This window comes from Euprymna scolopes, chromosome 45 (assembly GCF_053919585.1).
Source record: "Euprymna scolopes isolate OS-2025 chromosome 45, ASM5391958v1, whole genome shotgun sequence".
NCBI classification, from domain to species: domain Eukaryota; kingdom Metazoa; phylum Mollusca; class Cephalopoda; order Sepiida; family Sepiolidae; genus Euprymna; species Euprymna scolopes.
In genome coordinates this window covers 67,518,483-67,544,677 of record NC_136526.1, presented here as the reverse complement: position 1 = coordinate 67,544,677, position 26,195 = coordinate 67,518,483, and the positions used below count along the sequence as shown (strand labels likewise).

Here is a 26,195-nt window from a genome sequence, read left to right as displayed (position 1 = left end):
TGTGTTTTAACGTTTAAGAAAATATATGTACATTTAACGTGTTTTTACGGTAATCGGGACAAAATACACTTAAATATGATATATGAAGAGATGTTGCGAGTTTGTCTCTGCTTTATCGTTATTTTCATGGCAAGTGCTCGACTGAGCTTCAATCTATGGTCTCTCTTCGCCAAACTTTCACAAGAAACACTCGTCTAGCTGTAAACACTATCAATAATTCCCCCCACTCTTTATCTGTGCCTAGACCTAAACGTAGATTCCATGAACAAAGCTTCTTTCTTAGAACTGGACGTCTGTGGAACTGTCTTCCATTCTCCTGCTTTCCAGCTGACTACAATATGGTTGTCTTCAAGTCCAATGTAAACAAGTTCTTGATAAGCCATTCCCCTTAAGTTAACAAATTTAATGAATTTCCATTACTGACAATTACTATATTGTCCAATTGATTACTGTACACTCTTAACCCTTATCCTCGAGTGGTCTCTGGGCCTTGATAAGTGGTGATGCCTATGTAAAATATATATATATATATATATATTGATTAATACAGATTTCGTATTTATTATTATACTAGCGGGGGTACCCGGCGTTGTTGCCCGAGTGTTTGTTTCCGGGACGGGGGGGGGGGGAGGAGGAGTTTAAAAAAATGTTATGGTAGGTAAGTAGGAAGGATCAAACCCGGAGTCATGAGTAAAAGTAGGAAAATAAAGTGTGAAAAAAAAACAAAAAAAAAAAACATCTGCAACGTTAACAGTTCGGCCACCAAGAAAAGTCCATTCCAGTTGTTTAGGAAAAAAAAAAAAAAAAAACCCCACTATGGTAGGTCGGCGCGAACGTGAAAATATAATGTGAATTGTCCAGCATCCTAACCACTACGCCACAGAGCTCTGCAGCTTAGTTTAGTGATTTTAAATAACTTGACATGATAGAACTACGAAGCCAAACCGGTGTTCTCTTCTCAACTGTTCCTTGTGAACGATCCCCAAACGGTGTTAAGTGTTGGCAGGGGGAGGAGGAATTTTTAAGAGAGAAAATATTTTACCACTTCCATTGATCTTAACCGATTTTGGCCGTGACTTCTCAGCAGAAAAAGTATAGAAATCTAAGATTATCGAGGAATTTGAGAACTAATAAGCCTATAACAAACCTCAGATATTGTTCTGCCGTTTGTGCATAATGTATTTGCATGAAATATCTTGATTTTTAATCCTATTAAGGTCAAAATCCGACGGGAAAAAATGAGTTCATTTTATTTACATAGAGATAGAGATTATATTGGACCAATGTATAGTTACATATAATAACGATTTAAAAAGTTAAAAAAATGACTTGTGCGCAAAAAAAAAAAATTTTTTTTTTTGCGCACAAGTCATTTTTTTTTTTTTTTACACACGAGAAACAAGAAAGACAATTAGAAAACTTGAAAAACTACAAAGAAAGCTTATTAAGGAAGAACACTCCATTCTATTTAACAATATTGTCTGAATATGTGTGTGTGTGTGTGTATATATATATATATATATATATATATATATATATATATGTATATATGGTAGTAGATCCCAGGAAAATAAACTGCCCTTTCTCCAGTGTTTGACTCCCACCCCTTCCATTCTCCTGGGATCTCTTCACCCCCCCCCCCCTCGACTGACTTGTTGATTCTCACTTTTGTTGTCCAGAGGTTGGCTACTCCAGATGTTTACTAAAGATAAGATCTAACCGATCTCTTTTCGTGTAGATGACCCAAGACATTGTTTTTCCCACAAAGCTGCTCTCAATGGGACTCTTCTCATTCAATAAGGGCTTGATTCTCTTCAAAGAGAATATCTCTTAGGTGGTCTGACTCTGGCAAGAGATATTTTCACTTCTCTGAGCCGCCTCCCTCTTTTCTTGGCCAGCATCCATTTTCATGCATCGGTAAAACATGCTGCACATTTTTTTGTTTTTACTTGGAAGTCAACACTTATCAATACCCGAAGGCCACTCGAGGATAAGAGTTAATGACTCCCAATGTTTACAACATTAAGATTTCCATGTTGTAAAAGATGCACTTGCAGTAGGTCAGAGGTCATATTGGTTAACTGATACACTTGCAGTAGGTCAGAGGTCATATTGGTTAAATGATACACTTACAGTAGGTCAGAGGTCATATTGGTTAAATGATGCACTTGCAGTAGGTCAGAGGTCATATTGGTTAAAATGTTGTAAATTAATGAGAATAGTTGTTTGACTAATTGTAAATTTTTAACACGGGAGTCACCACTTATCAAGGCCTGAAGGCCATTCGAGGATAAGAGTTAATGAGTGTACGGTAGTTACAGAGACAACAGCATCTTAATAGTTAGTGGTGGAAATGGGTTAGAAAAGGATTACTTAATGAGGCGACAACAAAAACTTGTTTACATTGGACTTGAAGATGACCATATTGTAGTCAGCTGGAAAGCAGGACAGCAGAACAGTTCCACAGGTGGGCATTTCTAAGAAAGAAACTTTGTTCATGGAATTTGCATTTAGGTACAGATAGAATGGAGTGAGGGGTGGGGACTATTGATAGTTGTTGTAGCTAGTGTTTTTTGTGAAAGTTTGGTAAGAGAGAGGACAATAGATTGAATATATACTTAACATATTAATCTTTTTTTTTCTGCTTGTGTTTACCCCTAACAAGGCATATCGTCACTTGGACATAAGGGGTTACTATTTTGGACGATGCCTAGGAAAGATCAACAAGATGTTGGTTTACATTACATTTAAACTTCTGTATATCAGTACAGTCAGGGAAGCAGGCAGCAGGCAGGGAATTCCAAAGTCTGATTGTTCAAGGGAAAAAACTATTAGAGTAGAAAGCTTTCTGGCATTTAGGGATCTCAACAGTGAAGGGGTGTGATTTTGTTGCTAAGTGGGTTTGTCGGAATATGTACGTTGAGGGGGCACAAATGTAATGAGTTCATCAGAACAGATTCCATTAAAAAAACTTGTAAAACAGGCAAAGGGATGCAACATTACGGTGATGGGACAGGGGTTGGAGCTTAGTTGACAAAGTGGGACCTATTAGATTGGAGACTCTTTTTTCGACCCTATCCAAGAGGGAGAGGCTAGCGATAGATGCACTAGCCTAGATGTGACAATACTCCATGCATGGTCGAATGGTGACCTTGTAGAGGTGCAGAATACTTTTGGGTGTGAGTAGTCTTTTAGCACAGTAGTGAGAAACCACCTTCTTTGCAGCAGCCTTCGCAATGTTCTCAGTGTAAGCTGAGGAGTTTGAAAGAAGAATTCTCAGATAGGGTGCTATGTCAGAGACAGGTGATTGGAGAGGCGTCTGGTAATTGTTAAAGGAAAGCAGCTTAGTCTTAGCAGCATTAAATGTTACCATTTACGTCCCCATTCCAATGCGGTCTGGAAGTCATTTTCTAAGGATTCTGCTATTGTCTTAGATTTATGTACATTCGTTCTTCCCTCATGCATGTTATAGAGCGTTGTATCATCAGTAAATATACCCATCTCGGACACAATATTATCAAGGAGGTCGTTAATGAATATCAGGAATAATAGTAATCCAAGGATCGACCCCTGAGGCACTCCTGCATTGATGTTATGTTTTTTGGATGTGCGTCCATCAATGACAATCTGGATGTTCCTGTTATCTAAGAAGGATCTAATTATATTTAGTATACGAAACTGTACGATTTAATTTTCCGTAGCAGCCCTTAGTGCCAAACTTTGTCAAAGGCCTTGGATATATCAAGGGCTACAGCCTTGGCTTCACTTGGCTAATCCAGTGCATGGTACGTATATGCGTTCAGAGATGACTGTTAAAATATCTACAGTAGAATGACATTGCCTAAATCCATACTATTTAAAAAACGATTAGCTTTTGCAAGGTGGTGGGCTAGTGCTTGAAAAAAAAAAAAATTCTTGATTATAGATGTAGGAGGTGAAGCCTGTCTAGTTTTAAAATGGTTGAGACCTGTTTGTATGAACTTGAAGTAAATACCATTGGCATTGTTTTAAATGTGAAGACATCATCACGAAAAAAAAAGTAAATGTTTTTCTAATGTTGAGATGATGATATCAGGCCTCTACGGACAAATTTATCTTTAGTTGACCTTTGACCACTAAATATTTTTGTTTTACTAGCCAAATAGAAAAGTTACTAGCTAAACCCACATAATTTTTGGAATATGACATTTTCGTTTCATGACGAGTGTGTACATCGTAAGACTTTCGTGTGTTTTTTTTTTTAATAAGTGAAATTCTAAAAATACAACAAATTTTATGTCGATACTTGAACGTATAAACATTCTAATTTCTTCAGATGTTTTTAACAGCCTTCGTTAAAAAAAAAAAAAAAGTTTATTAAACTTTTATTATTCAAATAATTTAACTTTGTTCGTTTTATTAAAAAAAAAAAGTTGAAAAGATATTTTTCATTCAGTAATGAGCTTTGGAAGATTGTCAGTGAAAGAAATACAATCGCCAAAAGATAAGCGTTTCATTATTTCTAGTCGCCATTTTGAAAAATCATTCGCAATGTAGAGCCTGTGATGATATTTAAACTTGAAGTTAATGAAAAAAATTTTTGCAGACGATGGCCGAACTGATGTGGATGGCGTCCTTCCTGATATCGAAGGCACTTTCTACATGCTCTCGGTGTTTGCTGATGTAATGCATGGCCTCTGTCGCATCCACTCTGTTGCCAGTGTTGACGGGGATCTGGTGCCATTTTGGAGAGAATAAAGAAAAGAAGTAGAAATTGTCCATCTTGTTAAAAATATCGTTGTGAATAGCAGGAGTTAGGGGGTGGGTTCCTCGCATTTTTTTTTTCTTCTCCCTCCATCCTTCAAGCAGCAGACATGAAATATTTTAATATTTTGTTTTTTATGGTTTTGATTTCTTGGTGCTTCTACATTGAAGGAATGAAATTCGAAAATCAAAATATCGAATTTCAAGTAAAATAAATTGTACCTACGTAATTGTCATCTCGCAAATAGTAACATATTCAAAAATTATGAAAAGCGATAAAAAAAAATTAATGAAAAACTGTTTTTGATAAAGTTTAGATCGGCAATAAATTTTGTCCGACATTTTGAATTACATTTACCATGTGACGTAAGCAACAGAACTTAATTATCTCCCCTGTCAGCTGGTCTCTCTTTTTTTTTTTTTAGTAAGTGTAATATAGTGATTTCACTTCCTTTCACAAATTTCTCTTTTCATTTCTACATTACCGTTTTTCATAATTTTGGGATATGTTACTATTTGAGACCTGACAGTTACATAGATACCATTTGTTTTACTTAAAATTCTATATTTCGATTCTTTTAATATAGAAGCACCCTTTTTTATTGTTTTTTTTTTTTTGTTCTTGGTTTTTCTTTATTTTTTTATTGGGCGCTTCTACACTATCAGAACGAAATTTCAGTAATCGTATAACTGAATTTCACATGAAAACAATGGTATCTATATATTCCTCGTACTTTTAAAATGATTATATGCAAAAATTACGAAAATCGATAAAGTAGAAAATTATTTATTAAAAAAAAATTTTTTTTGATGAAAACGATCGTATTTGCTTATGCAAGACACAGGAGAGTTCAAAAAGGAGGTAATTCTTAGAAAAGTTTTTTGAATTTTTCAAATGGACCTGAAGAAATTCAATCAATGTGATATTTTTTTTGTTCAAATAAAATCCGTACTTTTGATTTCCTGCATGCCCATGAACTTTTGACGGATTCGCAAATGTGTTTCTGTCAGAGGGATATGTTAATGAGACACAAACCCGATTTGCCGGACGATTCAACAAGAGTTACTTCCCTTGCTTATGTTTTTGTTTCGATTTATTTTATAAAAACAAGATGGCCGCAATTTTTCACCTGCTAACACGATTAAAGTTTTTTTAAAAATAATAATTCAATAATATTCAGATAATTTCGACTGCATAATTTTGAAGCTAACATTATGATTTATTAGAATTGACAAAAAAATCAGAAACTATTGTTTTTTATCTGAAAACTCCATTCATCGGCTATACAATTTTGTTCCAATAGTGTAGAAGCGCCTTTTATTGTTTTGGTTTTTCTTTTTATTATTGGATTTTCTCTTTTTTTTTCTTTCTCTTTTTCTTTCTCTTTTTTCTTTCTCTTTTTTTCCTTTTTTATTTTTCTCATTATTTTTTTGTTTTGGTTTTTCTTTTTGTTATTGGCTTTTTTTTTCTTTTTTCCTTTTTTCCTTTTTTCCTTTTTCTTTTTTTCTTTTTCTTTTTTTCTTTTTCTTTTTTTCTTTTTCTTTTTCTCTTTCTTTTCTTTTTCTCTTTCTTTTCTTTTTCTCTTTTCTTTTTCTCTTTTTGTTTTTCTTTTTCGTCTTTTCAATTATTGGACTTTTTTAAGTTTCCTTCTCCCTCTGCACGATTTCTATCACTACTTCCCTCCCCCATATATCCCTTTTTTTTTTCCTTCCGTAGGCTACACCTCCTGATTCTTCTTCTCTCCTCCTTTCAATTCTTTTTCTAGGGCACTTGTTGAATTCCTGGCTTACACGGCTAAAAGCCAACCATGACTCGACTGGTAAGACTTTTTTTTCCAATTCCTCTGCAACAAACGCTTCTTCTAATTTGTTTCTGCTCAGCTTTTCATGAATTTCTTTTTTAAGAATCTTTATGCATTTAACATGCCCATGAACAAACAATATTTGCTAAATTGGACCATCCGTCATGAATTGGACCAGTCATCATAAATTGGGCCAGTCGTCACGAATTGGGCCGGTCGTCATGAATTGGCTCATCTGTCATAAAACTGTGAGAATCATTCCTATACTTTTCTCATGACGGGTTCCATTATCAAACTGTGGTAATGTTTGCTAAGATCACTGGAAAATTGGTTGCATCATTTTGCCACTCCAGAAAGTATTTCAATCCTAACGCAATCGGTCCTGGATATGACCTTAAACTATATCCGATGGTGAGGCCCCATCTTGCGGGTTCTGGGGAGTGTGGAGCCACCCTTTAATTGCCATTGCTCCCAGATCCACTCTGACCCGGAGTGGTAGTACCTGTTAGGGTCCCAACTATGGGTTAAATAGAAACTGACTTGCAAAAAACAAATATATTCTATTAAAAAGATTTTCTTCAAAATCACCGGATTCGGCATTAAATAACCTGAAAAGGGTTGATATGCCGTAAAACAACCAACCAACACAACCAACCTAACGCAATCCTATACAAGAGTCGGATATGTCCGAAGATGAAGTACTATTGCCACATCTGGGGAGGTGCCGCTTGGTGCACACTTCTTTTCTCTACAGCCTCTTTCTCACAAAAGAGACCCTCCCTTATAAAACATCTATAGCAAAAACTCGTCTACTTACAACCACTGTAAAAGATTTTCCATTTTTCCTTGATTTACCAAAAACTAAACAAAACTTGAGAGCAGAGTTTCTTTCCAAGAACTACCTGTGTGTTAAACAATACAACAGGACTGCTTCTCACCTGACTACAACATGGCTATTTTCAAGTTCAACATAAATTTTTTGTTAAGCCATCCTTTTAATCAAATTTTTGTTCAGTTTCAACCGTCTCCAATCTTCAGAATGTTGTTTCATTTTTTTTTTTTAAATTTTGGAGATCGCTCATCTCCTTCTCAGTACAGACCAATCAGTCTACAGTGCATTATGAGTAAGTTGTTGTAATCTGTGATAAACAGAAGTGGTCAACCATCTCAGCAAAAATAACTTGCTCAGTGACATGCAATATGGTTTTCGTTCTGCAACATCTACAGTTGATGTGCTAACTGTTATATCACACAGGATTAGTGAATCTCTTAACAGGGGTTTCGTTTCTAGAGCAATAGCTCTTGACATACCAAGCAGGGCTCTACAGATAAATTTATCTTTAGTTGACGTTTGACAACTAAAGATTTTCATTTACTAGCTGAATCCACATGATTTTTAGAATATGACGTCTTCATTCCATGCGAAGTATGTACATCATAAAAATTTTTTTGATTATTTTTTTAAAAAGTGTAATTCTAAAAATGCACTGAATTTTATGTTGAGATTTGAAACTAGAAACATTTGAATTTCCTCCGATGTTTTTTTAGCCTTCGTTAAAAAAACGTGTATATTGTTCTATTAAGTCTTTTATTGTTTAAATAATTTAACTTTGCTTGGTTAATTAAAAAAAATGTTGAAAACGTTTTTCATTCAGTAGATTTGGAAGATTGTCTGTGAAAGAAATACAATCGCCAAAAGATAAGCATTTCATTATTTCTAGTCGCCACTTGGAAAAATCATTCGAAAATGCAACTGTTTCGCTCGCAATGTAGAATCCTGCCTAATGCTTTTGATAAAGTGTGTCATAAAGGTCACCAGCTATAGAATAATTGGGAACATCTCAATTATAAAATCCTTTTCTTTTTTATTACATTTTCACCCTAAACAAGGCACGTTGCCACTTTTATGTAGGGGGTTACTATCAGGAACATAAGCTACAGGGGTACTATGTAGGGAGTTGGGCAGCAAGATATCAGATCACGTTACACTTGAACTTCTGCATGTCAGTACAGTTGGGGAAGCAGGGACCTGGAAGGGAATTCCAAACTCAATCAGTTCTGGGGAAGAAACTACTGGAGTAGAAGGCTCTCTTACATCTAGGGATCTCTACTGTGAAGGGGTGGGATTTAACTGCTTGTCGAGTTTGTCGGGGGTATTTATGTCGAGGGGGTACAAGTGCTTGCAGTTCGTCAGAGCATTCATCATTAAAATACTTGTAGAACATGCAAAGAGATGCAACATTTCGTCGATGGGATAGAAGCTGAAGTTTAGATGACAGTTTAGGACCTATCAGATTGGCGACTCTCTTTTGAACCTTGTCTAGGAGCGAGAGACTAGTAGCAGATGCACCAGCCCAAATATGACAACAATACTCCATACATGCACAAATTATGAAACCTCATCTCCAAGGATTTCGAAAAAAAAAAAAAAAAAAAATTTTAGATAAAAAAAAAAAAAAACTCTTATCCAGATAGAAGAGTAACTTATCTTGCTTTTGGTAACATTTACTTTTTGTATATTTCTATTATGTTTTTTTTTTTTCTTTTTTTTTTTTTGCTGGCTTTTGTTAAAAATGCTCAGCATTTCTGGTAGTAAAAAAGTGGTTAAGGGAGGTAACAACATGGATGTTTCAAAGTTCGAATCCAGTCAGATTCATTGCAAAATTTTCACTTAATGGATGTTGGCAACCTTCACATATTCCTTCCTGTTAAATATGAGATTCTGAAAAACACTGGGGAAACCAATGCCAATAATAGAATCGTGACGGGAAGAACAGCCATATCATGCTGATCCATTCAAACTAACATAAAGGAAATTGACGTGTCGAGGGAAGAATCAATATTGATGCAGACCTTGGAGATTTTTGGATCCGATTGACTTACATTGTCGGAAGATTCGTATGATTCTAATATTATTGATTGTTCAGTTTTATTATTTGCTCGTAACCTTTTTCCATCACTCACTTCAGATTTTTTTTTTTTTTTTTTTTCTAAAATTTGAATGGATTTGTAGCAATACAGTTCGTTCAGTTATTTTTTGCCTTGTCTTTCTGGATCAAACTCGCATAATTTTTCAGACAGAATTTGAGCGTTCTTGTTATATAGTCGGACAAGAGTTGTCCGATTTTTAAAACTTTTTTTAATTTTTTTTTTTTTTTTTTTTTTTTTGCAACATCTATATAATTTTTGATCCATCCGAACTTACATAAGGGAATTGAGGTTGTAATTAGGGAAGAATAATAGTTGAATCAATACTGATGTAAACTTTGGAGTTTGTTGGATTCAATTGACTTGGATTGTCGGCAGATTCATATGATTCTAATATTTATTATTGACTAGCGGGGGTACCCGGCGTTGCCCGGGTGTTTGTAGGTGTGTGAGGTGTTAAATAAAAAAGAACCCGGGGGGGGGGGGGTAGGATCGAACCCGAAGCCCTGAGGCGAAGTTTGAAAATAAAATCGGCCAGCCAGAATGAGTTAGTGAAAGATGTTTGAATTTATTTAAGTAAGAATCAAATTGACAGGTGCGCGGCCGGAAGTCGTCGAGCGTTACGACGACGTAGGTTTGTTTGTTATAAGCGAAGTAAAAAAAGAAAACAACATTATAACTTAAGCAGGAAAAAAAACAAAAAAACTAACGTAAGGCAAACGAACGATGAAAACAGAAAAACGGACACGTGAAAAATGGCTTAAATAAGCCTGTTTCGATATTAAAATTTAAAAAATCGGTAGGTACCCGGGTGTTTTTGGGTGTCTCTAAGAATAAGCGAAGTAAAAAAAAAAAACCCAGAAAAACGAACGTTACGTGAAAAATGGCTTAAATAACACTGATTCAATATTTAAATTTAGAAAATCGAAAAAAAAAACAAAACAAAACATCTCACACCACGATTCGAACCCAAAACATTTAGATAATGAACCAAGGCCTTAACCAACTGAGCTAAAGCGACGTACATGAAATTTGTTCGGTTTTTCAACTATTTAAAGTAAATCCGGTCACGATGTCATCTGATGCATGCGTAGAATCGGTCATTGTCACGAGAGGACTGTTTTTGTTGACCCTCCCACCTGTCGAAAATTGTCGATTTCGGGGTGAAAAAGTTAACGTTTTTGGCCAATTTTTCAATATTTTTCTGAGCAAAGGATGGAGCTTCGATGTGATACCGAGTTTGTGAATTTTCGTCGCGTCTGTCGAAAGTTTTTAGCAGACATCCAAACATACACACATACATACATTTTCGCTTTTATATATATAGCTTGTTCAGTTTTATTATTTGCTCGTAACCTTTTTTTTATGTCAAACCCTTACATTATTTTCTTCAGATTCTTTTTTTCTGAAAATTGAACGCATTTGTAGCAATACAATTAGTTCAGCGATAAGATTTATTTTTGTTTCGGCTTTCTGAATCAAACTCACATCCTTAAGACAATATCTTAGTGCTATTGTTATATAGTGGGATATATTTATTTTTTTTTTTTACATAGGAATCACTACTTATCAAGGCCCAGAGGCCACTCGAGGATAAGGGTCAACGGGTATATATTAGTCAGTGGGATTATAGCGTAGTAATCGTAAGTAGTGGAAATTTTGTAAATTGGATTACTTAGGAGGGGCGGTTCATCAAGAATTTGTTTACGTTGGACTTGAAGACAATCAAATTGTAGTCAGCTGGAAGGCAGGCAAATAGAAGAAAGTTCCACAAGCGTACAGTTCTAAGAAAGAAGCTTTGTTCATGGAATCAACGTTTAGGTTTAGGCACAGATAAAGAGTGTCGGAAATTATTGATAATGGTTTTGGCTAGACGACGTGTTTTTGTGTAAGCTTGTCGAGGGGCGGAGGAATCATAGATTGAAGCTCAGACGAGCACTTACCATGAAAATAGTGATAAAGTAGAGACAGGCTCGCAGCATCTCTTCTGTGGAAAAGAGGTTGCAGGGAAGGGAAAAGGCCATTCACCACTAAGCTACATCTATTTTGAACTCTGCAGCTCCAGTCCAGATGTGGCAACAATACTCCATCGTTGGCTGTACCTGGCTTTTATATAGGTAGAGAACTGCATCAGGAGTGAGATATCTACTGGAGCGGTAGAAGGATCCCACCATTTTTCCATCGACCTTGGTAACAGATTTGATATATTTGTTCCATTTCAGATCAGGAGTAATATAATGTTATATAGTCAGATATTTTATTATATAGTCAGATATTTTATTATATAGTCAGATATTTTATTATATAATCAGATATTTTGTTATATAGTCAGATATTTCGTTATATAGTCAGATATTTTATTATATAGTCAGATATTTATTATATAGTCAGATATTTTGTGATATAGTCAGATATTTTGTTATATAGTCAGATATTTTGTTATATAGTCAGATATTTTGTTATATAGTCAGATATTTTATTATATAGTCAGATATTTTATTATATAGTCAGATATTTTGTTATATAGTCAGATATTTTATTATATAGTCAGATATTTTGTTATATAGTCAGATATTTTGTTATATAGTCAGATATTTTATTATATAGTCAGATATTTTGTTATATAGTCAGATATTTTGTTATATAGTCAGATATTTTATTATATAGTCAGATATTTTATTATATAGTCAGATATTTTGTTATATAGTCAGATATTTTGTTATATAGTCAGATATTTTGTTATATAGTCAGATAACAGTTGACTAATGTTTTTGTAACACCTATATAATTTCTGTTGCACTTTTGTGAAACGCACATGAAATCATATACACACTGTTAGTTCAATATGACAGCAGATGAACAAATAAACAACTTTACAAAATCAATAAAGTGACGAGTGGTCGGCATGAAAGTATACAATGCACCTATCTAACATTATGTGGAACATGTTTGAATTTATGTGTTGAGATGTCTTGAGAATTGCATTAGCTTTAACCCTTTGGGCCTTAGCCCGATTGAGGTATGATTAGATGATAGGCGATTAGCAGCAACTAAGTCAGATAAGCGTAGAATTAAATACAGTTTTGTTTTATAAGATAAGACTGGACGATTACACTTGAACTTCTGCATGTCAGTACAGTTGGGAAAGCAGAATCCTGGAAGGGAGTTCCAAAGTCTAGCAGTTCTGGGGAAGGAACTATTGGAGTAGAAGGCTTTCTTACACCTAGGGATCTCTACTGTGGAGGGGTGGGATTTAGCTGCTTGTTTGGTTTATCGGGGGTATTCACGTCGAGGGGGGTACAAGTGCTTGTAATTCGTCAGAGCATTCACCATTAAAGTACTTGTAGAAGTGTGTGTGTGTGTGTGTGCGTGTGTATGCGTGTGTGTGTGTGTGCTTGCTTTATAGAGTTCGGTCACTTGACATGAACAAAAAAAAAAAATGTTGCCCCACAGAACTATTTCTATTTGTACTAGGCAAAAATGTAGCATATTCTTATTAAAACTTCTATCTCTCTAACTTTCTCTGTCAATCCCTATATATTTCTTTCTTTCACTAGTATTTGGACACCATGCAGCTAATGCCATTATTGTGTGTTTGGATTGTTGTTGGTAACATGGGTCCTTGCAGACAATTCTGGTACCTTTTAGGAACCTTAAATTATTTTATTTCTAGTTATAAATATCACTGTTTATATGTGTGTGTGTGTGTGTGAAAGTGTCTGTGTACATTTCCCTATGCAATAACTCTGTCAATTTTTAGTCTACAGACTCGAAATTTGATATACAGGGTACTGAGATTTGGGAAAATCGATGTGATCGGTTTTTGGCCAGAAATTTGGTGATTAAGGGGTCAAAGTTCAACGATTTGACCTTTGAGAACTCAATTTTGGGTCTACACACTTGAAATTTTAGATATAGGTTCGTTGGACATGGATCTAACTTAATAACTTCAGTTGAGCCCAAAACAATAAATGTTAAGGGGTCATAATAGGGGTCAAAGTTAAAAAAAAGTTGACTGCTTTTTTTTTTTTTTTTTTTTGCTCAACATACACCTCCAAATACCCAGGCAACGCCGGGCACTCATGCTAATATATATAATCTTTATGTTTTTTCTTATTACGTATATATTATCTATTGTTTATAATAAATGGTTTCCATATCCTATTAAATCCAGTCATGGCTGAAAGAACAAGAGCATGCTACCCCCATGAAGTAAATAAAGGGTTCCACTCGAAATTTTGTTCAAATTCCCGAGTTCGATAGAAACATTCCCGAGTTCGACAAGAGACACCTGAAGAAGGTTACATCGACCAAAACATTATGAAAATCACACTCAAGATGAGAACAGTAGTCAGATGAATCCAAATAATATGAATTACCAATCCTCATCTCAAAAATTCAGAAGCATCAGCTCCAAGTCTTGTTAAAATAAACATATTTAGTGACAGTTTTCATATTAAGGTAGAAATACATCGCGGTTCTGATATCTATACGTGACTGATTCTCAATACCATTCTAATGAAATGATTGCATTAATCTTACCCTTGAGTGGCTTTTTGGTCTTGATTAGCAATGACTCATTAGTACATTTAAAAAAAAAATGGTTCGACATATTATTTCAAGAAAGCGAAACAAGACTCCAATAAAACCTCATCTAAATAATTACTTTCAGGCTTGATTACGTTTTCAAAAAAAAAAAAAAAGGGAATGGAATATTGAAACTTGATTATGTTTTCCAAAAAAAGAAAAGGGAATGGAATATTGAAACTAGTGTGCATAGAAAAACAAAAAAAAAGATGATTTTAGTTGAGATTTTACAAAGATTTGCATTTGTTAATAATGTGGACATTTATAAATACTAGTGGGAGACCCGACGTGGCCTGGGATTGAATGATTATCAACAAATGTTTCACTCGCTCATATTTTATTGTCATCAAAATCCGTGAAATCGGCCATTTTTCAATTTCGATTGCCTGCTCTAGTTGGGGACCCATCATGGTGCAGCGGGAGCAAGTTTCAGATACTTCCTCGCAGTGTATTAGTCCACTGTAGATTGTAGTCTACATTGCACTGTAGAGAACCTACTGTTGATTTTATAAAATTATTTTTTATAATGGCTTGCATTAAAGTTTAAAATGAAAGAGTCAAGTATCATGGTTCAATTGTGCTTTAGACAGAAACGCACTCGTTATATCAAAGAACCTAGTTTTGATTTTATGTTTGACCTTTCGTCTTGTGTAGTAATAGAACTTCTCAAATGCACTTGTGATGTTAGGCTGTATAAGGTGTTAACTTTGGTCAAAATCGCCAATTATTGGTACTTATCAGAGACATTCCAGTACAAAAACTATCTAAGACCACTGACAGGCACATAAAGTACTTTGTGTGAAATTTCATAAAAATCGGCTTTCGTGTCCATAGGAAACAAACTCACACATACACACACACACACATATACACATACACGCACACACACACATATATACACACACATACACACATATACACACACACATATATACACATACACACACACATATATACACACACATACACACATATACAGACACACATACACACACACACACACAGTTCTTGTTATACAGGGTGGTCGCTAGAAAAGCGGGAAATTTGAAGGTCAGTTTAGATCATGAATAAAATGTGTGATTGTTATTTTTTGATTGGTTCTTTTGTTGTCCAGCTTGGATTTCTAGGCTAAGATGCTGCAGTGAAGTGCACGGACGACGTTTTGAATATCTATGAGTATAATATAACATTTGTCTTAGAAAAACTTTGTAAAAATTAATTATTCTTTGTAAAAAATAAATTGTTGTTTGACAAATTTCCTGCTTTTCTAGCGACCACCCTGTATGCATGTATATATATACACTCATGAACAAAAAAAAATGGGCCAGGAAAGAAATTTACAATTTATTGCACAAAAAGCTGCATTACACAAAATGCAATTAAATAATAAACGAAAATGAGTAAAAAATATAAAGAGCAAGATATTTACTTTAATAAAAACTTAGTATGGAATGGAATTGCCCTTAGATCTTTTTAAAAGATCAATTCTTTTTATCATGCTCTCAATCAACTTGGAGCACTGTGAAGAGGAGATGTTATTCCATTCTCTTTGTACTGCTTCCCATAATTTTTCTTTGTTGGAAAAAGTTTTTCTAACTAATGCACGAGATATTATAGCCCAAATATTTTCCATTGGGTTTAAATCTGGGCTTTGGCCAGGCCAAAACATCACATCAATTGAATTGTCAGTAAGCCACTTTGTGACTTTTGCTGTGTGTGCAGGGGCATTATCATGTTGAAAAATAATGTCATTGTTCATTTCTAACTTCTGGATGCTTGGTAATAGACCTCTTTCTAATATTTGAATGTATTCTTTGGCATTAATTGACGCATCACATCTGATAATTTCCCCAACTCCTGCAGCAGAAAAGGTCCCCCATACCATTATTCCTCCGTTTCCATGTTTTACTGTGGTTTTTATGCAATTCGGTGAAAATCTTTCTCCGGATCTTCGGATGCAACGTTCAGGGGCATCACTGGCAAGGCAAAATCTTGATTCGTCCGACCAGAAAACATTTCTAAACCAATCTGCATCTTTTGTACCACAACATGATGCAAATGTCTTTCTGTCGCTGATGTTCTTCTTAGTTAACAAAGGTTTGTTTGCACATCTTTTTGATGAAAATCCCATTTCCTTCATCCTTCTGGATATTGTCACTCTAGAAAGAGAATTTCCTTTTTCTTTTTCGAATTGTTTGCTATGGTCAACATAAGTTTTTTTGCGATCCTTCAAAACGGTCATTTTAAGCCTGTGATCGTCCTTCATTGTGGATGCTCTGGGGCGACCAGAACCAACTTTCCTGCTCACTGTGCCTTCAATTTCGAACTTTTGCCCAATTCTCTTCACAGCTGAAAGAGATGTTGCCACCTTTTCTTCTTTCAAAATGTCGAAAATCTGCTTGGAAGTCAAATTTGCCTGTCGTAATCCTGCAATTCGGTTTTTAATTTTTTCGTCAAGATGTCGTCTTACTTTTCTTGGACTCATCTTTAATACTAATAATCTGAAAAATACTAAATAACAGCTAATTATTAGCAAACAAGCGATAAAAATTTTAAAAATTGTTTTCTTTCCAATTTCAATCATGGCCCATTTTTTTGTTCACGAGTGTATATATTTGTAATCTGGAAATTTAATGTCAAATTTCCAAAACTCTATCTATTAACTAGTTGATATTTTTTTTCTTTTTTTGTTTTGCTAATGGCTGCCAGCACAGGTTAAGTGTAGCAATAATGTAGTTACTTTTCAAAAAGAATTAGATAAATTCAAAGGTTATAGTAAAAATGGAATTAACAGGGCATTTTTTTTTTTTTTTTTGATCATCGGAAGAAATATTTTGTGTATTCTGATATTTAAAAAAAAAAAAGCTAAATATGGTAAAAAGAAAAGTGACGAATACAAATGAGTGCAACTTTTTGGGGTCTATTGTTAACCCTTATACGACATGATCTTTTTTTCATCTGAACTGTGTAATTATTTTGCAGAGACTTGCAAATGTTTGCATGGTTTTAAAATGGCCGATCGTTTTGCGAGGTGTCCTGATCACAAATTAATCCCACCTTTGTGTAAATAAACGGATTATCTTTACAATTTTATTTGTTTTTCATTAATCTTATAATCTGCTGCTTTATTGGTGATAATTCAGGAAAACATTCGACACCGTTAATCCATCCGGTCATTCGGGGGGAGGGGGGTTATTAAATTTTTATGCACAAACTTTTACTATTGAAGTTAATTTTTCTGCTCCCCTCCCCCTTTTTTTATATATATCTTTTCCATTTTTTTGTTCATATGAAATCAGTTGCAAAAAAAAAAGACTGAAATATATATAATAATATATATGATAATTAGGTGACAAGAGAATATTCTTATCATTGTTTTAACTCTTGAGTATATATCCGACACAGTTAATTGAGAACCACATCACTATCTAAAAACATAAGGTATTAACTCATATATACTCGAGAGTCAAAATAATGAAGAAAATATTCCCTTGTCATAGCCCTAATGATGATATATGTGATAATTATATGTGATAATAATATGATGATAATAATATGTGAGATAATTATATGATGATAATAATATGTGAGATAATTATATGATGATAATAATATGATAATAATATATATGATGATAATATATATGATAATTATATGATGATAATATATATGATAATAATATATATGATGATAATAATATATATGATAATTATATGATGATGATAATATATATGATAATTATATGATGATAATATATATGATAATTATATGATGATAATATATATGATAATTATATGATGTTAATAATATATATGATAATAATATATATGATAATTAGGGCTATGACAACAGAATATTCTTTTTATCGTTTTGATGCTCAAGTATATATCCAACACAGTTGGACACAGTTAATCAACCGAAAACCACATCACTCTATATAAAAGAATATATTAACGGATATAAACTCAAGAGTCAAAACAATGAAAAGAATATGCTGTTGTCATAGCCCTAATGATAATATATATATATATTTTTTTATTACATTTTCACCCCAAACAAGGCACATTGCCACTCAGGTGTAGGGGGCTACTATCAGGGTCAGCAACTATTGGAGCACTATGTAGGGATTTGGGCAGGAAGATGTCGGTTCACGTTGCACTTGAACTTCTGCATGTCAGTACAGTTAGGGATGCAGGATCCTGGAATGGAATTCCAGAGTCTAGCAGTTCTGGGGAAGAAACTACTGGAGTAGAAAGATCTTTTACATCTAGGGATCTCTACTGTGTGGGGGTGGGATTTAGCTCCCTGTCTGGTTTGTCGAGGGTGTCTGCGTCGTGGGGGCACAAGTGTCTGTAGTTCGTCAGAGCATTCACCATTAAAATACTTGTAGAACAAGCAGAGGCAACGTTTCGTCGATGGGACAGAGGCTGAAGCTTAGATGCCAGTTCAGGGCCTATCAGATTGGCGACTCTTTTTTGAACCTTGTCTAGGAGCGAGAGACTAGTAGTAGACGCACCAGCCCAAATGTGACAACAATACTCCATACATGGGCGAATGGTGGCCTTATAGAGATACAGGATACTTTCAGGTGTCAGTAGTTTTCTAGCACAGTAGAGAGAGCCTACCTTTTTTACAGCGGCCCTGGCAATGTTTTCAATATAATTGTTCCAGCTCATGTTTCCTGTGAACGTTAGGCCAAGCAGTTTGAAAGATGTACTCTCAGACAGGGAGTCACTGGCCATTGCTATTGGTGGCAGAGAAGGTTTCTTGTAATTATTGAAGGAAACCAGTTTAGTCTTGGCAGCATTGAATGTGACCTTCCATTTATGTCCCCATTCCACTACAGATTGGAGGTCATCCTCTAGTGTTTTTGCCATTTCTGTAGTTATGTGTTCATTTGTTTTCCTGTCATGCCTGTTATAGATTGTAGTGTCATCAGCATATATACCCATCTCAGAGGCAGTTTTGTCGGGGAGGTCATTAATAAATATCAGGAACAATAGAGGTCCAAGAATATACCCCTGAGGCACTCCCGCATTTATATCACACTGTTTAGATGTTCGACTGTCGAGGACAACCTGGATTTTTCTATTATCTAAGAAGGATTTAATTATGCTAAGTATTCTACCAGTGATACCGTATGATTTAATTTTCCTGAGGAGACCCTTGTGCCATACCCTGTCAAAAGCCTTAGATATATCTAGAGCTACCGCTCTGCCCTCCCCCCGCTTTGTCCAGTGAATGGTATATACGTTCAGAGATTACAGTGAGGATGTCAGCTGTGGAACGGGCTTGTCTAAATCCATATTGTTTGTCAGTCAGAAGTTTAGCATCTGTAAGGTGATGGACTAGAGCATGGTTAATTATGGTCTCAAATATTTTGGAAAAAAGTGGGAGGAGGCTAATGGGGCGATAATTTAATGGGTCAGTTCTTTCGCCAGAATTCTTGAATACTGGTACCACAGAAGCAGTTTTGCAACAGCCCAGAAATCAAGATTCATTAAGGCATTTGTTGTAGAGTTTGGGGAGAATTGGAGCTACTTCAGCTGAGCACTTTTTTTAATAGCACAGCTGGGATGAGATCAGGTCCACATGCTTTTGAAGTGTCAAGGTTTTTTATGATAGCATGCACCTGAGCAGGGGTGATTTTCAGATCATCTAGCGTGGCGTCTGTCCGCATAGGAAAGTCAGGTAGGGGGTGGTTGAGAGGGTCCAGTGTGGAGTTTGAGGCAAACCGACTGGCAAGCATGTTAGCCTTGTTGGTTGCTGAGCAAACAACCTCGTGATTGTTGGTTAGTGGGGGAATTGTTGATTGCCCATTATTTACTACACTGTTGTAGATTTTCCAGAAGTCACGAGTTCCTAAGTTTTGTGCTTCGATGCGTTTTTTAGTGGTTTCAGTAAATTCTCTCTTGGCTGTCGCTATTTCTTTCTTAACGTTATTTCTAGCTTCTATGTACTTCTGTTTGTTTGAACTGGACTTATGCGGTATGCATGCTGCCTTTGAGCAATGGCAGTTGTGCAAGTCGAAGTAAATCATTGTGGAGAGTTTTGAACCATTCAGTGGTCTCATTTGCGCACTGTTCGGCAGGAAGAGAAAAAATATTTGCCCATGGGGCATCTCTGATAAGATCTCTGATGGCTTCCCAGTCAGCCTTTTTATAATATCTCGTTGTTTTGAGTACTGGCTCTTCAGTTTTGGGTCTAGAATTTAGGGCGATTTCTACCATTATCACTGCATGGTCAGCGTTCCCGAGTGGGCTGTCAGCATTTGTTGTACAATCTTCGGGAACTGTAGTCAGAAACAGATCTAGAAGTGATGCTTGTTGTTCTTGCTGGTCAGGGAAACGGGTTGGAAACGTAACCATTTTTGATAGGGAGTGAGATATAGTAAAACTATGTGTTGTGCTGCCCGCTGCATCTGTGTGAGTTGAGAATCCAAGCCAGTTTTTGTGGTGAACATTAAAGTCACCAAATACATGTACTTGTGCGCTAGTGTCGAGGGAAAGTGCTGTGTCTATACTGTCAGAGACTTTGTTTATTATGGTGTAGTCCTGGGTCGAGGGAGATCGGTAGAGAAAATAAAAGTAGCTAATCTGTTGTATGTTTAGTCTAAAGCACATAAAGGCTTGATCGTCCGTTTCTAGGTTTGTTTCTCTAGTCAGGGGGAGGGTATTACGAATGTAGACTCCAAGTCCGTGCATATGTCTGTCAGAGTCCTTACGGCAGAGTGGGAGATAGCCAGGCATGTTAAAGTAGTTAGAGGGGATGGAGGAGTGTAGGTTAGTCTCGCTTAGTGCTAAGATATCCGGGGTATTTGTTAGGAGAAATGCTTCAACATCAACTAAATTAGTTCTAAGCCCACGGATGTTAGTGAATGCAAGCCCCAAGGGAGGAGGCAAGTTGGATTTGTTTGTCCCTAGGCCTGGTTATATATATATATATATATATATATATATATTTATATTTAATTTTTTTTTTTATTCAATCTTCACCCCAAACAAGGCAAGTGCCACTTTGAAGTAGGGGGCTACTATTCGGAGACATAATTTGCGGGGGCATTATGGAGAGAGTTGAGTGGAAAGATGTTTGTTCACATTACACTTTTTCACATTACACTTGAATATAATATATAATATATATATATATATATATATATATATATATATATATATATATATATATATAATAATGGCGTTGTAGCCGCAGTCAATAAAATGATTTGGTGCACTGAACATTGTATCTGTCTTTTTTACGTCTTTTGTCACCATTTTCATGGCATAAATGTCAGAATAACTTTCGGACCCCAAAATTCAAATTATTTTCTTCTTTAATTGACTTAAAAGTCATCTATTTGAACAAACTTTACATAACAACTGGATCTCTGGATATGAAAGACAAGATAACTTTGAGATGATTAACTATTAACACATTTATAAGAATAAACCAAAAGAAACGGTTAGTCAGAATCAAACCTCGATTTGCCAGATTCATTGTTCAACATGAAAAATCCAACATGATAACTTTATATATTTGAATATTGACACTTTCTTTGTTATCATTATTTTCTATTAGCAGACGTTTTTGAAATAGAAATGAAAAAAAATAATATCCTGTTCAGAAAGTTTCAAAAAGAAAGATTTTTTAAGAGAAAGGGGGAGTAGGTAGAGTTAAAGGAATTTTTTTTTTTTTTATTCAAAATCATTTTTTGTTCAAAATCATTTTTTATTCAAAATCATTTTTTGTTCAAAATCATTTTTTGTTCAAAATCATTTTTTATTCAAAATCATTTTTTGTTCAAAATCATTTTTTGTTCAAAATCATTTTTTATTCAAAATCATTTTTTATTCAAAATCATTTTTTATTCAAAATCATTTTTTATTCAAAATCATTTTTTGTTCAGCGGATATTTGCTTATTTACTCATCTTAATGCTGTGGTTCCCAACCTTTTTTTTTGTTACCCACCTCAAAAAATTCCCTCAAATCTTGCACCTCCTAAAATTTCTGAACTCGCAGTTCAATACATGATTGGATTCAATCTATCCAGCCATGTATTTAATAGCCATTTAATAACAACTAGTGGCTGCACCGTGTCAGCACACACAACGCCAAGTCAAACACAAAATCGAGTACACTCTTACCATCAACGCTTACCCTGTGAACTCGGAGAATGGGAAATTCCCATATGCATAAAACAAAATCACTGAAAAAAACAAAAATAAGGGTAAGGATAATGAGTAAACGTTGGATAAAATGATGGTTAAAACTATTACGAACTTGCCAGGATTCGAACCTGGAATCTTCTGATCCATAGTCAGACGCGTTATCCATTGCCACAAGTTCTGTCCGTATGCCGAAAGATGTTTCTGTGACTGTATACAGACAGTGCTAAATTCCGTTGCATGGGCAGGTAACATTTTCGACAATTGCATGAAACGGCCCAAAACCCCTTATTTCGGGTTTTTGTGTGACTCGGCATTGTTTGTTACGAACCATATATAGATAAGGACAATCTCGGGACTCACACCTTTTAGGAATAAAAGAATTTTTCAATTCGGTGCATCCGTTCAAAAATGTTATTGGTATATACACACACACACATAAATAAATAAACATTTAGAATTTTATTAATAGTATAGATACTGAAGCAATAAAAAACAAAAACTTAATACATTGCAAAAGAGTAACATATATCTATTACTCTGTTTTTTCATCTAAACTTTTTTTTTGCATCCCCTAGTATATCGTCTTGCACTCCAGATTGGGAACCCCTGCCTTAATGTATAAAACATAAATAAACATTTTAATGTGGCCTATGACACCTGATCTTTCTTTGCCTGACAGTCTTTATCTTATTGCCCGACTCTAACACAACTAATTCTGATAAAGCCAAGAATGTGTATACTGTGCGGAAACAAAGCGTATTTATTTTTTCCAATCAAAACAAAATTTTTTGAACCATTTGTTACAGTATTTTCTGCATTTACAATTTGTGCACAAAACGATCCAAATTATTGCCTTGCGCATAAGCAATTGAAAAAATTTTTTATTTAACAGGTTTCATTGTCTATTATCGCACCAGTTGCATGAAATCGTAAAAGTATCTATATAAAAAGTATCTATATAAAAGCCAAGTACGTCCAAGGATGGAATACTGCTGCCATATCTGGGCAGGAGCTGCTAAAAACAGCCTATCCTGCCTTGACAGAGTACAAAATAGACCTTGTGGCTTAGTGGGGGATGCCCTTTTCTCTACCCTGCAACCTCTCTCCCACAGAAGAGACGTTGCGAGCCTATACTTATTTTATCGTTATTTCCATGGCAAGTGCTCGTCTGAACTCCAGTCTCTGGTCCCCCCTCGCCAATCCTTCATGAAAAACACCCGTCTAGTTGAATCCACTGAAAAATTTCCCCCACTCTTTATCTGTGCCTAAATCAAAACGTAGATTCTATGAACAAAGCTTCTTTCTTAGAACTGCACGCCTGTGGAACTCTGTTCCGTCTGCCTGCTTCCCACCTGACTACAACTTGGATGTCTTCCAGTCCAACGTTAACAAATTCCTAATGAACTGCCCTCTTAAGTAAACACTTCATTAAATCTCCACACTAACGTACTGTACTTGCAATAACCCTTATCCCTGAGTGGCTTCCGGGCCTTGATAAGTGGTGACCACCGTGTAAAAAAAAAAAAAAGTGTTGACTTAGGTAATAAAGTAGACTTGAAACATTTTTACTATACATAATATCATCGAATACATTAATACTGATGAATTTGTGCATGAATATTTGCTATACTTTGAATTTCACTTATTTCTTGATGACCTTGTGCCTTCTGCCAAACTCCTTATGAGTAGCATTGTTTCAGGCAATCATAAAATTGGCAACTTAGCTAATAAAGCAAATTTGAAAAATTTATCTAGCGATGCTATCCTCGAATACATGACCAATTGATAGTTTCTTCCCTTGAACAACTAGACTTTGGAATTCCTTTCCTGCTACCTGCTTCCCTGGCTGTACTGATATGCAGAAGTTTAAATGTAACGTAAACCAACATCTTGTTAATCTTTCCTAAGCATGATTCCAAATAGTAGCTCCTTACGTCCAAGTGGTGATGTGCTTTGTTTGGGGTGAACGCGAGTTAAAAAAAAAAAAAAAAGGCAGAAAATACTGACGAATTCACACGTGAATATTTATTATGCATTGAATGTGACTCTTTTTTGTTGACCTTGTGCTTTCCGATGATTAATCTCTCGCAGAGGAACGAATGATATCAACCTACCATGCGCAATTCCATTCAACATACATTATCTGGCAAAGGGATTTTTGATAAATGGTTAAGGGTTAGGGTTAATACTTGTGGATATATTTACTTTTTTTTCAATTTGGGAATTTTCATTTTTTTTTTTTTCTGTTTCACCTGCGCATGTGTTCTGCTTTTTCGACTCTTTCAGGTGATCTTTGAAAAGTGCATGTTGCATGTGCTTGTACGAGATGTGCATATAATGCGGAGGGAACATGAACTTACCACCAGGGATATTTTTTGGATTTCGAAAGAATTGATTATGTGCGGCACAATCACGTGGACACACAGGTTCTCACCAGATCACCGAAGTTAAGCAACGTTGAGCCTGGCCAGTACCAGATGTGTGACTATTTGGAAAGGCTAGGTGCTGTATGTACCTTCTGGGAAGGTTGGGCATGAGGCCAATACCCTCACCCCGAAAAAAAAGAACTTCTCACTCCAAAAGCGTCTACAAAAGTTATAGGTGGCCTATGCTCGTCCAGGGGCTCAAGGCTATTGTGTGGGTGATATGCTAAAAAATTGACTATAAAAAAAATCCCAAGAAAAAAGTATAAAATTTTGCAAGATTAATAAATGAACAAAAAAATAGCCAAAATACTAAATTAATTTACATAAAAAAAATACTAAATTTATGTTTTTTTTTGTTTTTGTTCAAAAATTACATTTTTTTTATTTTATTTTTTTTTAAACGTTTTATTTAAAAAAAACAAAATCTTTGCTTATTTTATTGAAAAAAAAATTCTTGAATTGAAATGTTTAATTTCAGAAACTATACTGTACAAGTCTTGGAGATGAAGAATTTTCGGTGGGTAACTGTTCTGCATAAGTTTCAGACTTTATAATTTTGCAGGCAACGAGCAAAAGAGCTTTCTTGTGTTGACGTGAAAAAATGTGTGCCGGAATGCTAAAAGATTCAATATTTTTATGAACCAATTCTGGTTTCTGATTGGTCGCTGGCAGAACGTGGCTCCATTTGATTCGCCAGTGTCTATGAATAGAACCTTCCAACTTTCGGTGATCAAACCCTATCATTATATCAAAAATATTGCAACATAAATGAAGATTCCAAATATATTTTTTTCAGGCAGTAAAGAGCATTGAAAGAAATTTTAATTTTTTTAATGGCCGTTTCTGAAATTGTTAAATTATAAAACTGGTTTTAGCTACGTGAAAATATAAAATGTTAAGAGCCATGTTCAATGACTGAATATATATATATATATATATATATATATATATATATATGCTTTAAGGTAATACATAATTAATCCTTGAAAAAAAATTTTGTCCAAGGATTAATTATTTGGATACCAATGATCATATCCTTTTTTACTTTCAACACTTTTTCCCATTCTGTGTGTGTCCCTTAAAGGCATTTCATCTTTAATATGTTCTCTGTATGTGCTATTTAGCAAAATAATTGCGAACCAATATTTGTATTTTGCGAGAATTTTTTTCCCTCTGAGGAGATGTGCTTACATTAAAATTTAATTATACACACACACACACACACACACACACACACACACACACACACACACACACACACACATATATGCACACACACACACACACACACACACACACACACACACACACAGCATTAAATTTATATAAAACAGTGAAAGGGAAATTGTTCGCTCAGTGGCATCTCAATCACAACTGGACATCGCCAATCAAACGCGTTTCCACTAGCTGACAGAAACATAACGAGAAGCATAACGTGTTGTTTCTTGTTTTATTTTGCGAACTACATACAATAATTATTTGTGATTCATGGTGGAAACGTCAAATGCAACAAATTAAGCACCAAGCAAAGAAATGTTTTAAA

At 35.0% G+C, this 26,195-nt stretch overlaps 1 protein-coding gene across 1 annotated transcript in view; it reads left to right on the top strand.

Moving 5' to 3' along the window:
• The window catches only part of LOC145269871 (A-kinase anchor protein 10, mitochondrial-like), a 165,610-nt gene that overhangs the window by 63,102 nt on the left and 76,313 nt on the right, over positions 1-26,195 (top strand). Inside the window, 1 exon segment of the mRNA XM_080125615.1 lies at positions 6,510-6,563. Within this exon segment, the coding sequence (XP_079981741.1) occupies positions 6,510-6,563 (54 nt within the window).